The sequence below is a fragment of the Atractosteus spatula genome, chromosome 2 (genome assembly GCF_055471065.1).
Source record: "Atractosteus spatula isolate fAtrSpa1 chromosome 2, fAtrSpa1.hap1, whole genome shotgun sequence".
Classification (NCBI taxonomy): Eukaryota; Metazoa; Chordata; class Actinopteri; order Semionotiformes; family Lepisosteidae; genus Atractosteus; species Atractosteus spatula.
Window position 1 is genome coordinate 3,549,641 of NC_142707.1, and position 12,276 is coordinate 3,561,916.

The window sequence follows — 12,276 nt, forward strand, 5'->3', positions numbered from 1 at the left end:
CAACCTTTTCAGTCTTCATCAGAGAAGACTAGGAGGGAAACCTGATTCAACCGTTGAATCAGTGCACAGTTGAAAACGGCGTGGAAACGCTTTTATTCCGCTTTTATTCCTGTCCCAGTATGGTGCACTGAGAGATGCTGGAGTGATGGAGGTGCGTCGACAGACTAACTCACACAAGCGAATGTACTGAGACGCTGCACAGTGGGCTTTGTGTCTGGAAGGTTCGTTAGACTGAGGGCTCGGTTGCCCAGTTACTCCGATGCGCCCACTGTGGTGATCAGATAGATGGGGAGAACAGATGTATGCAGTAGTGAGGCCTGCTATTGCGTACGCTATGGATACATGCTGTACAGTATGTACATTATGCAATAGCTGTGGCATGCAGTGTCATGGTTTTCAGAAACATCTTCATCTTGCTCAGCATGTCCTTGCCTGGGGAAAAGGGATTTTAGTCCTATTGGAAGGGACAGTCTGACGGCTGATGGACGTCAGGCAGTTTTGAGACACAGCAACATTAACGGTTCTTCTTTGTCAGTTACGGCGAGAGACCACTGATGAGATGAATGCTTTCATGGAAGAGCACGCAGAGACATTCTCGTTAAAAGAAGAGTGAGAGAGCGCCGATCTGTGACCTCTTGCTGTTTTCTGAAAGCATCTAGTTTTTTTTTTTAGCGACGGGAATTTTAATATTCTCCATATCGGCGTGTATCTCGAAGTGCTTCTCTGTACACGGTGAGAGAATGAACCTCAGTTCTCCTTCTTCAAGTGCTGGCTGCGGCCTGCTCTTAACATTGTGCAAGTGAAGTGAGGAGCATTAGCAACAACGTGTGTAGAGAGGAGGGGTGAGGAGGTTGTTGTGGTTCCGGTGTGGAGACGCGGGTCTGGGGAATTCGCTGGATGTTCTTTGGAGTTGTAGAGCTGGGCGGGGCCTCCCCCTGGAGGGCGGAGGGAGGAAGAGGGGGTTCGTGATTCTGAGACCATCGGGGGGGGGGGGGTCAGTTGCTCCCGTGTCACTGCCCGAGAGAGACACGCAGGCAGGGCGAGCGAGCGAGGGAGAGAGAAGGCGCGAGGGAGTGACTGAGGGGAGTGAGAGGGAGCACAGATCGAACAGCAATATCTCACACACTGGGACACACACACATAACATAAACTGGAATGCTACCGAACCCTAAACAGACAATACACACTAGCCAAATATCTAACCAAGCTAAATAACAGCATACAGAAAAAGACCCTGACGAAGTACAGGCTCAGTGACCACAGTCTGGCCATAGTAACCGGGCAACACAGGCAGACCTGGCTGTCCAGAGAGGACAGGCTGTGCTCCCACTGCCAGCGGGGAGAAATAGAGACAGAGGTGCACTTTCTACTGCACTGTGACAGATATTCTGGGATTAGGGAAACATTCTTCCCTAAATTCAGAAATCTAATCCCAGAGTACCCACACCTGCTAGAATCACAACAGGTCCCAGTCCTACCGGGAGAGGGAGGAGGGAACTCAGTTGAACTGGCAGCCCAGTATGTGATCTCCTGTCCCAGCCTGAGGAACAGTGAGCCTGTCTCCCAATAATGCTCCATCTGTCTATTTTATGATGTGTCTTTATTGTAAATGTCTGTAGATTTTCTTTTGTTTTAGAAACAATTGTATTACAATATTGTATTACAATTGTAATTGTATTTGTTTTGCTTTGGCAACACTGATTGTGCTCATCGGTCATGCCAATAAAGCACATTGAATTGATTTGAATTGAATTAAGAGAGAGAGGAGAGCCAGTGAGTGTGTGAAGAGTTAGGGTTAGAGCCAAGGGGGGAATTCAGGACCTTCCTTCTCCGACCTGAAGACGTTGGCCCAATTTTTCCTTTTGCAGTCTCCTGTGTTCCTGTTTATTGATAGCCATTTTAGGAGTTACTCTTTAAAGCAGAAGTAACCCACTGCATTTTCATTTTTTTTTGGTTTATGCACAGTGTGTTCTAATATGTAAACTGATCATTCATATTGTACTATCTATTGTAAGCTGAAATTCTTTTTTTTTGTTCCTTATTTAAAAATTGTCCTACTCAACGATCAGTGTGGTTTAGGATGCTATTGGGCTGATTTGTCACTGGTCATAAAACCTGTAAGGTGTATATTCTTCTACTGAAGGAGAAATGGAGAACTAAACACAGCGCGTACAACAGGCCTTCTATTTTCATTACTTTGAAATTCATCTATTTTTTATGTCTAATCACTTATCTGAGTTTTTAATTACCTAACCTCTGCAACTGGGATGTTTTCTCAGTGTGCTTGAACTTTCATTTTCGGTTTCCAATCATAACGAAAATTTAAGATATTTTTATGCTTTTGTCTTTGGCCAATGCTCTCATCCTCATTGCAGACACTGTTTTTAATTTTCTTTTCGTCTGTGGACCAGCTGTGCTTTCCTCTTTCCCTGTACCGTACCCCATCGTGACCAGAGCCAGCAAAGCACTCGGGGAGGTGGATCTCCATGAAAAGGCACTAAATAAAGAAGATTAAACGATTATTGATAACGTCAGGGTGTTATCCGTTACCCCTGACATTTACTGCTAGTCCTCCCTAAATACCTAGTCAGTGGAAATCAGATGCGAGAGTATAAAAGCAGTGAATTATTCCAATCTGTCGGTGCTCATGTGGAATCAACATTACAGCAGTGCACTGCAGTCTTCAGGAATGCATTATAAACAATTTATAAAGCAGATTGGGGTATTTCTTCATATTTAATTCATGCCCTACTTGAGATGATCAAACCAGATATCCAGGACGAGTCCATAAAACAAGCCGCAACAAAACAAATACAAAATTATTTCTAAGGGTTCGGCCAATCATTTAATTTCACGGTGGGAACTCTGCTGTGGGCCTGTCTGTTTCCTGCATTCAGACCTCAGACTGCGGTGCTTTGCCTTAAATTTGAATTACAGTTGAGCTAAAAGGCCCCTCTTGAGCCTGACTCACCTTGAGGTGTGCCATGCTGACAGAGGGAACGAGTTCAAGCCTCAAACCTCCCCTTTTAAAGACACAAACTGACAGCTGAGAGGCACAGCCAGCAACGCCTGCATTGTCTTCAGACGCAACTGCGAAAATAATTCGATACCGTGACCTCTTCTTTTCCACCGACTTCCTCTGCAGTCAGTGTTTATTTCTTAAGGACGTTTAAAGGGTGAAAGAGTAACCCTGTGGCCTGAGAGCAGCCAAACAGAGGCTGCTGATGGTTAAACTGCAGACTGTGCTGAGGAGTCTCTACCGTCTGCGCACAGACAGCAGGCCTGAACAGAGGACACGACTGGTCAGAAACACCAATTACTCCCAATTGCTGACATCACAGACCCTCAGTTTTTAAGACTGCGTTAAAATGAACCTCTTTATTTTTTAATCTTATGGTATCGTTGCATGTAGTTTACATCGGTGAGTACCCTGAAAAAAATCGGCCCTTGTGAGTCCTGATCACAATCCAGCAGGCTTGATGCAGCATAAAAAACGCAGGGGTTTAAAGTCGGTGGAGGATGGTGAAAGTGGCCCATTTAATCCTTTTCTTAATGCCTGGATGCTTAATTAGTCCATAGAACTGATTGAGATGAGTTGGACTGACCTAACCCTTCCCGTAGGTCTGAAGCACTCAGTGGGTGAAAGAGAAAAGTATAAAACCTGCTGGATTGTGGCCCTGGAGAATCAGAGCTGATGAGCACTGGGAATATGTGTCTGTCTGTTGATAATTGGAAACTCCTGTCCTCGAGGACGGGGCCCTGCAGGATTTACAAAGAGGTTTCAAGCAGCATCCGATTAAGACAAAAAAAAAACCCCGAAAGGATTTGAATTTCGTCCAAATAAGCATCATCATTAAGTCATTAAGGTCAGAGGAGGGGTGAAACTTCCCTTACAGTCTGTGTATGCATGTTATTTAGAAACACGTATAACGATGACAAAATATATACAGTTTTGCAAGCTTGCCCCCGCTGGAGCTCTGTAGAATATTCTATCATCACCACGGCAACCGGTGAAGCTGCTCCTCACCTGTCCTTCAGCCGGTTGTCATGACTACGCTCCCAGGCAGGAAGTCTGTTCCACCTGTACTTAATTATCGACCAGGCCTGTCTCACTAAGAAACGGACTATTCCTGGTTACCTTGGCAGTACTCTGGGCTCTGTTTTAGAGTTGTATTCGAGCCTCAGACTGTCTGTCTCCAGCCCTGCATCCCCTGCTTTTCTGTGCCTTCTGGATGCTCGACTCCTGTTTCGCGCTGAGCTCGCCTTTCGGATGCCTTTCTTTTGCGCTCGACTCCATTTGCCTGCTTGTCATCGCTGCCCCAGCCCGTTTCCCTCGCCCTGCTCCCGGGTTCTCCTCACAGCATCAGTCGCTGCTCTCATCCCGCCTGATTCAGTGTCCTGCGGCAGTCCTGCTAGGAATCCCGCGTGTGGAGGCTTTCCGTCTGTCCTCTTCCTCGGAGCTCAAGTCAGAGTTGATATCCCATTGTCCCCCCAAACGCCGGTCGGCTGGAGGGCTGGGCATGTGATCACGAGCACGTGTGTGTTCACTGAGTGCTCGTGAGCCGGCTGCGCCAACGTAAACATCCCACTGCAGACCTGTTGGAAAACGCAAGGGGAAGATAAATCAGTACCAGTCAGTCACTTCTAATTTAAACTGTTAAAATGTGCCACTTAACAAGTGGAAACTACGTGCAAATGCCTTTAAAACCAAGGACGCGATCCTTTACACAAAGGATTGTGGGGGTGTGGAACAAGTGGCCCAGCCAAGCCGATACCCTGGCTTCCTTCAGGAAACCGGTGGATGAGATCCTCAAGGCATGGCAGGAGGCACCTCTTTACTCAAAGGGTAGTGGGGGTGTGGAACAAGCTGCGTGGCCAATGTGGTTGAAACGGATAACCCTGGCTGCCTTCATGAAACCAGTGCATGAGGTCTGTGGACCAATTAGCTAACAACCAAACATGGGCCAACTGGCTTCCTCTTGTTTTTTAACCCTCCTTACGTTCTTATGTAATAAAAAAGATAAAATATAAATAACAATGGCCTAAGACCTTTATGACGCTGCGGGGAAAAAAAAACATTTTGATGGAGACTTTCATGGCGTGCACGCCCCCCTTTATTCTCCTGATGTACCGACGAGGTGACATTCTCCAGGGCCCGCTCTGCGCGCTCCCAAAACGTGTATCCAGCAAGACGCCACATACAGTAGCTGAGGAAGAGACTTGTTTACATAGAGTGATTTAACAACTTGTCTGGAGTTTGGCTAAAAAGCTGTCAAAGCTTTCTGATTTTGGAAATTCAGAAAGAGGGGAGTAAAATACACACTTCATAGAAGAGCCTCCATGTGTTGTGCTCTGGAGTGCGCCTGTGTCTTCATCGTCACTTGCTGTAGCTCACACCATTACAGCCGCCGGCAGTATCCATCGACTGGGCTATATTTAAACACCGCAGAGGGCACAAGGTCTGTGTAGCACGTTTCTAGGGCTGTCGTTTCGCTGGATTTGAGCGTTCAGGTTTGAATAGTTTCTGCCTGTTTCAGAGCTTCACTCTTGTACCCTGTGAGAGTGCATTTGCACGGTGCGTCCGGGGCGCTCCCCTCTAGGCCAGAGTCTCTGCCCTTCTGCACCGCTACAGCGCCTGAACGCAAGACTGCTGACTTTTAAAGCAGGCAGATCGTATCTGTAATGTGGCGAAAGCTGTTTGCGCTTAAAGGTCTGAAACTGGCAATTTTTAGCTTAACGTGATTATGAAACACATCTAGACATAACCCTGAGCTCGGCGTCAGACCAGCGGTATGAGTGCTGTGTTATTTACAGAGTGTAACCTGTTCTGCTGCTGGTGCATTGCTGTAGTCTCACTGGGCGAGCAGTGTATTATTGTGCGTCTATTAATTGGGTTCTGGTATGACCAAAGCTGTTAGAAGGTGCTCTTCTAGAATGATGAGCAGCGGAGTCTGTACAGAAGGTCTTTGTTTCCCCACGCATAGTCATCTGTTATTGCAATATTTGTTTTTCGTGTTCAGGACTGTCCGTTTTTAACCCATGCAGATATCTCTCTGCTCAGCGAGATCTCTTCACACGGATTCAGAATCTTCCGGTTAGCGGCTGAACCTTTTTAAGTTGTTGTTTTTTTTCCCCTGTAATTTGTTAGTTTGTTAGTGCAGTCTGCCTGTGTGTGCTCCATCTGACCCGCGAGTTACCGTCTGAGCTTTCTCCCAGAATCCAAGATGTTGTCTTGCAGCTGAGCTCAGGCCAGGGGTACTGTACTTTACCTCTGGAAGAAAGTCAGCAAACGTGAATGTCGTTTCGAATGTCGAACGTGGATTCACCAGCTTTCTTTTGCTCTTCCTCTCCCCTTGTCTCCACAGACGGAAAATGTAAGGTGACACACTTACTTTCGCTTTTGTTTTTCCAAAAAGCAAAGCATTGTGGAGATTCACGACAGAGAAACAGAGAAAGCACCCCAGTCTCCACAATAAGATAGAAGATGTTCCCAGGGTGCTCACAGTTTATAACTGCTGGGCAGAAAAACCCTGTTTTAACTGACTTTCCTTTACCGGACATTGGATTTAACAGGAACTTTGTAAAATCAGAAATATCTACCGTATCTTTCCCAGCAATAACCAGGAAATGCACAAACAATAAAATAAGGTAAAAATAAATACTACGTAAGTTTAAAATTCACAGATATCAGTGGTACCCAATATATAGATAGGCCAATTGCTTAAGATGGGTGTTGTTTGTGTTTCTTATTCTTTAGTGAATTTTACACAGTTAATTTACGACGTGAAACAAAGAGCTTGTGCATTTATGATAAAAAAGGAACAGGAAAAATTGACTGTGTTGATTGTAATTGTTAAAAGATAAGTCAAAATATCCAGGAAGCACATGTATACATGCAGATGCATTTGAAATATATACAGTATATAAGTATATACATTATTTACACTTTGGAGCTGAGAAGGTTATTCGTGATTTCACAAACATTTGGCAGTAAATGTCAGCCCTTCTCTCATATTTATCCATTAAACTGAGGGTTTACTGTAATTTCTTTACTTTTAGTGTATTTTTTCCATATATGCACGCTGTACATCATTTTTGTTTTGTAAATGTGATTCTAGGATGGTGTGATCCCAGGCAGCAAGACGGAGGGTGACATTAGACGTGGTTGTTGCTAGATTCTATGATGTGAATGTTCAGACTCTTTCATATCAATATTTCAGAGGTTTCGTCTGAAGCAGAGACACATTTGGAGTCTGAGTCATATTCCACATGGGGGGTGACTTTTGAGGGGCTTGTGTTTGTAATAATCTGTGTGGACAGCTCACTAGCTCACTAAGCCAGTGAGTTACATTATGTTTTGAGAGTGAGAGGCTCTGAAAGTGATCTGTCAGTTCATTGGAGCTACAGTACATGAAATGGGTTTTCAGTATTTCAAAATCTAATTTACCGGGTGGAGTTACAACATAAGTCTCTGTGGTGGAGTGTTTGTGCATCATTTTCACGGTGTATTGTCAGTTTATTCCAGTTTAACCATCCAGTGAAGACGATACATTTTAATTCATGTAATTCCTCTATTTCTTTGATTTGGACCAGCAAGTTTTTAACCATGCATGAGGCTGAAAATCTGAAATCGTCTGATTTCGTTTCCTCTCGATTATCACTACCTTGTACAGTATGATAGCTGCTCCTCAATTTTAAGTGCTGATCACTAGATCATTCCAGGTCGTTTCAGCTTATACAAATAATATAATTAGCACAGTACTATTGTGCCTTTATTTTTATTTTTTTTATTGAACACTTTTTTTAGCCCTGGTCTTTGACAGATCAGTAGCCTGTCTTTTGGAGGTACCTGTCTTCAAGCCAGGTCCATCTTGTCCAAGGTGAAAGCGTTTTTGAGTGCCTGTTATTAAAGGAACTAGTAAAGGTCAATTCCAGGCTGAAAAGAAACCCGTTTCAGCTGTGGAGACTTCTCTGGGAGACTCGAAGAAGGCTCCACAGCCTTCTTCCATTTTTCCACACTGTGTTTCTTTTCTTCTCTTTTCAGCATGGAATTAACCTTTCCTTTGCAGCCTGCGCACGCTGACGCAGCTCCATACTTTAACTGCTGTTAAAAGGTAGAGTTCTGTATGAATCACTGCCTCCTTCTTTGAGACACGGACAATGGGAAAGTGTTAAGCAGGAGCCATGATAGCGCAGTGGTTAGCATTGCTGTCTGGCAGTTCTGGAGCCATGGGGTGCTGTCTGTGGGGAGTTTGCATGTTCTCCCCGCGTTTGTGTGGGTTTCCTCTGGGTGCTCTGGTTTCTTCTAACAGTACAAAAGCATACGAATATGTTAATTGGCTACTGGGAAAAGTGGCTCTGGCCTGATGGTCTTGTGCGTGTCTGTGTGTCTTGCCCTGTGAAGGAATGGCGCCCTGTCCATGCTCTACCCTGCCTGGCGCCCCGTTGCTTGCAGGGGTAGGCTCCGGCTGCCCCACGACCCCGAACTAGAAGAAGTGGTTAAAAGATGGCAGGACGGATGGAAAACTGGAAGCTTATGAAGCCCAAACGTCTCCCAGACCCAGTCTGCAGCTGTGACTCGCGTGGCGCTGGGTAGCTGGAGAGGTCCTGGGGCCGCAGGCTCCAGAGAAAGGAGATCGGATAATGAGTTCGTGGAGTCCGGGGCGACCCTTGTCGTGGGCCGCCAGGCTTGTCTGGCGGGCAGACCAGTCTGTAGACCCTTTCAGATCTAACTTTCTGAAACTGTTCGGTCACATGAGAAGCTCCTAGCCGGGGAAGTTCCTCAAGGCCGGTCAAACGACATGACCTCTGGTGTCGGCCGGGCCCTGCTGACTTGCTGATTTGGAATGCTTCCTGTTTGGCAGTGGGGGTGTCAGCTGCTGGTTCCTCACCGCGGAGGCGCTGTTATAATCCTGTCCGGGGCTCGGCAGCTCTGCTTCCCCTCTCGGAGATTGTGGAGAAACGAGTTTTGCTGTGTGCTGTCCTGGGGGCGAGGGGATGTTTTTCTTGGAAGGCGTGTCAAAAGCCTGTCTCATAGGTTCGCTCGGAACTCCTTGCCCCGCGGTGCCGGTGTCGCTGGTTTTCAGGAACAAAGCCAGACGTTAAGATCAGCACTGTCAGATCCGGGGTCTTCAGGGAGGGCTGTCAGGCTGAAGCTAGGGGCTCTGACAAGTTTGTTCTTGGAAACTGGCCTGAGATGATGAGGGCAGTAATAAGTATTGTCCCTGCCTTCTTGAAAGCTCATCTTTTTTGAGTTTGTGAGTAAAATTAATTACAGAATTTGGAGAATTAACCTTGAGGAGCCTGGTTTTGGTAGAGCAGGTCACAATCCATCAGGGAGTTTCATGTGTAAACAGATTAAAAATAAAACCTTTTTAAACAGGAGCTCTCCCAGCAGTTTATAAGAAGACTTTTTATGAAGCACATTTTATGAAGTTATTTTATAATATAATATAATTTTATAACGCATTCATACAGTGGTATCAGACTAAAAAGGGATTAAAAACACAGAATTATGGGTTTAGCTTTAACTCCGTGTTGCATCATAGGGAGCAGTGTGGCACAATATTCAAAGGTTCTGGCCTTGTAACTGGAAGGTTGTGGGTTCGAATCCCAAGAGAGACACTGCTGTTGTGCCCTGAGTGAAGCACCTCATCCACACAACTCTGGTGAAATACCTGGCTGTGTGAATGTGAGTTGATCTGGACAGAGCAAATAAATTAATAATAATTTACGTACAGTAGGTTTCTATTCCAGCTGAAAAAGGGATCAGAATCTCTGTGGCCCTACAGAACTACGGTTTAATAGCAAAAAATGTACAGAGACATCCTTCAAAGCTTTTTACTCCGGTGCGTAATTTGCTCAGATTCCCAATAAAACTCAAGGAAGTCATTTCTGGTGTTTGATAAATGTCTAAATCTTGGGTCTCCCTACCCAGGTTGTCAATTACGTTGCATTTTTTGTTTTGATTGCTGGCTCATGGCCTGCACAGTTGGGGAAGCTGCTTGGCTGCTGCCTTGGGCGAGTTTAATTTAAGCTCCTGTTCATCCCAGGAATGTCTCCGACCTGTGTGAAACATGAGTCATGAAACGTTGCTGCCTAATTACAGGGAGTTAATATATTGCCACGTACAGTGATGCAGGAAAGCAGTGAAGCTCAGCGCAAAATAATAACAATCCAGGATATTGCAAAGTGCTAATCAACCCTTTCTTTTATTTTTTTTTCTTTTAGGGTACGCTTGAAGATACCCCACTATTCTCCTGCGGATCATCACAACACAGACCGAAAAAAAAATCCTCACCTGACCACCAAACGCTCTCCCTGCTTTGGCTCGTTTATGTAATCATCCCGGATTTTCCATTCTTAAAATCCCTCCCCTGCTCCCAGTCTTCCGGCCCGAGGCTGCGGGGTGCTGCGTGGAGAAGGCTTTTCCGGATCGGGTTCTGGGACGGGATGGCGCCACAGCGGGCGAGGGAAGGCCGCTAGGAAGGGGAGACCGAGAGGGCCGGGTCGGAGCAGCGGACGTTTCCCGACGGGAGCCGCCGACAGGACGGGGAGCGCGGGACCGCGAGGGAGGACGGAGGCAGTCCGGGAGGAGAGAGGAGGGGGAGGAGGAGGAGGAGGGAGGAGGGGGGGATCCGCGCTCCCGCGACGTCATCCATGGCCACCGACCCCGGAGAGCCCACGGGCACGGAGGACTCCTCCGAGAAGCCCGATGGAGTGAGCGGAGCAGAGAAAGAGAGGGAACGGGGGCGAGAGGCGGACCCGGAGAGGGGCGGGACCGCCCGTCGCACGCCTGCTCTTCCTCCCGCCTCCGCTGAGACGCCCGGCCAAGGCGGGATGGAGAGCGGAGGGGTGGGAGGGACTTCCTCCTCCCCTCCGGCCAACCCCTCCGGGGGCAGGAGGGAGAACAAGCGCTTCTTCCGGAAGAGCGTGGAGATCTGCGAGGAAGAGGACGAGGAGGAGCTGGCCGGGCAGAGGCCGTCTCCCAAGAGGGGCGGGGAAGGGGCCGCCGCCGGGGCGAACGGCACGGCCGCGCAGGGCCAGGGCTCGGACAGCGTCTTCTCCACCGCCGCCGCCGCCCCCCCTGCCGCCACGCTCGGCGGCGCGGCCCCCTCCACCGCCAGCCCCGCCGCCGACCCCTCCTCCGCCTCCCCGGCCCCGGGCGGGAGGGAGACCCCCCCGGCCCCGGCTGCCCCCCCCAAAGGGCGCTCGGAGAAGGAGCAGGAGGAGGAGGCGGAAATGAAGGCCGTGGCGACCTCCCCCAGCGGGCGGTTCCTCAAGTTCGACATCGAGCTGGGCCGGGGAGCCTTCAAGACCGTCTACAAGGGCCTGGACACCGAGACCTGGGTGGAAGTGGCCTGGTGTGAGCTGCAGGTGAGTCGGGGAAGGGGGGTGAGGCAGGAGTGTGCGTGTCTCTCTCGTCCTTTTTCTTGTCTCTTTTCGTGTGATTCTGTCTGTATTCGCCTGCCCCTCTGTCCTCGTCTTTCTCTTTTTGTTGACCGAGCTCTTGACCACCTGCCTCTGACCGCTTCTCTCCTTTACGCGCTCTTCTCCCCATGGCCACCCTGGTCCGTGTTTCTCTGCCTGCTCGTCTTTCTGTCCGTCCGCCTTGTTTACTTCTGTCTGTCGGTCTGCTTGTCTGTGGCACAGTTGTGTGGATTTCAGGCTCTGTGGCTGTGTTGTGTCAGTGTTCACGAGAAAACAACCAATCCTGTGGCTGCAGCCTGTGTTGACTTGTAAGAACCTGAACTGGCACTGCAATCCGCAGTGAGCTCCAGGTTGCTGCTCTAGGTGAAATACGAAGGCCGTGATATTGTAATAGAACCCTTGGCTTTGGTCCAGGTGAGGTTAAGGATCAGGCGCTGCTCTGATGTCTGATGATGACTAGCTGTTCTTCTCTTCACTGTGCTGCAGGGTTTTAGTTCTGAGTGGGCCGTGAAGAGGTTCACGGACATAGGAATGCCGTTGGTCTCGGCTTCTTTCTCTGTGCTCTAGCTAACCAGACTCCCCACTGATAATGGCACTTGGTGAACGAAAATTTGAGAAGGGTTAAAATCGAGAGGCGGCCATTAAGCTCATCTGGCCCCCTTGGTAATTAGTCGCTGATTGTTTTGAGGGTCTCATCCGCATGCTTCTTGAAAGAAGCCAGGGTATCGGCGCTAGCGACACGGCCGGGCCGCTCGTTGCAGACTCCCACAGTCCTTTGGGTAGAGAAGAGACTCCAGCTCTAGGCTTTAAAAACGCTTCTCTTTGGTTTCCTCTTGTGACCTCTGG

At 48.1% G+C, this 12,276-nt stretch overlaps 1 protein-coding gene across 3 annotated transcripts in view; it reads left to right on the top strand.

Annotated features, from left to right (window-relative positions):
- wnk3 (WNK lysine deficient protein kinase 3) overlaps positions 1 to 12,276 on the top strand; it is an 83,064-nt gene that overhangs the window by 7,322 nt on the left and 63,466 nt on the right. For all 3 annotated transcript variants that reach the window (XM_088940459.1, XM_088940467.1, XM_088940476.1), the window contains exon 2: positions 10,231 to 11,376. In XM_088940459.1, coding sequence (XP_088796585.1) covers positions 10,660 to 11,376 — 717 coding nt within the window. In that variant the 5' untranslated portion in view covers positions 10,231 to 10,659. The remainder of the gene's footprint in view (positions 1 to 10,230; positions 11,377 to 12,276) is intronic.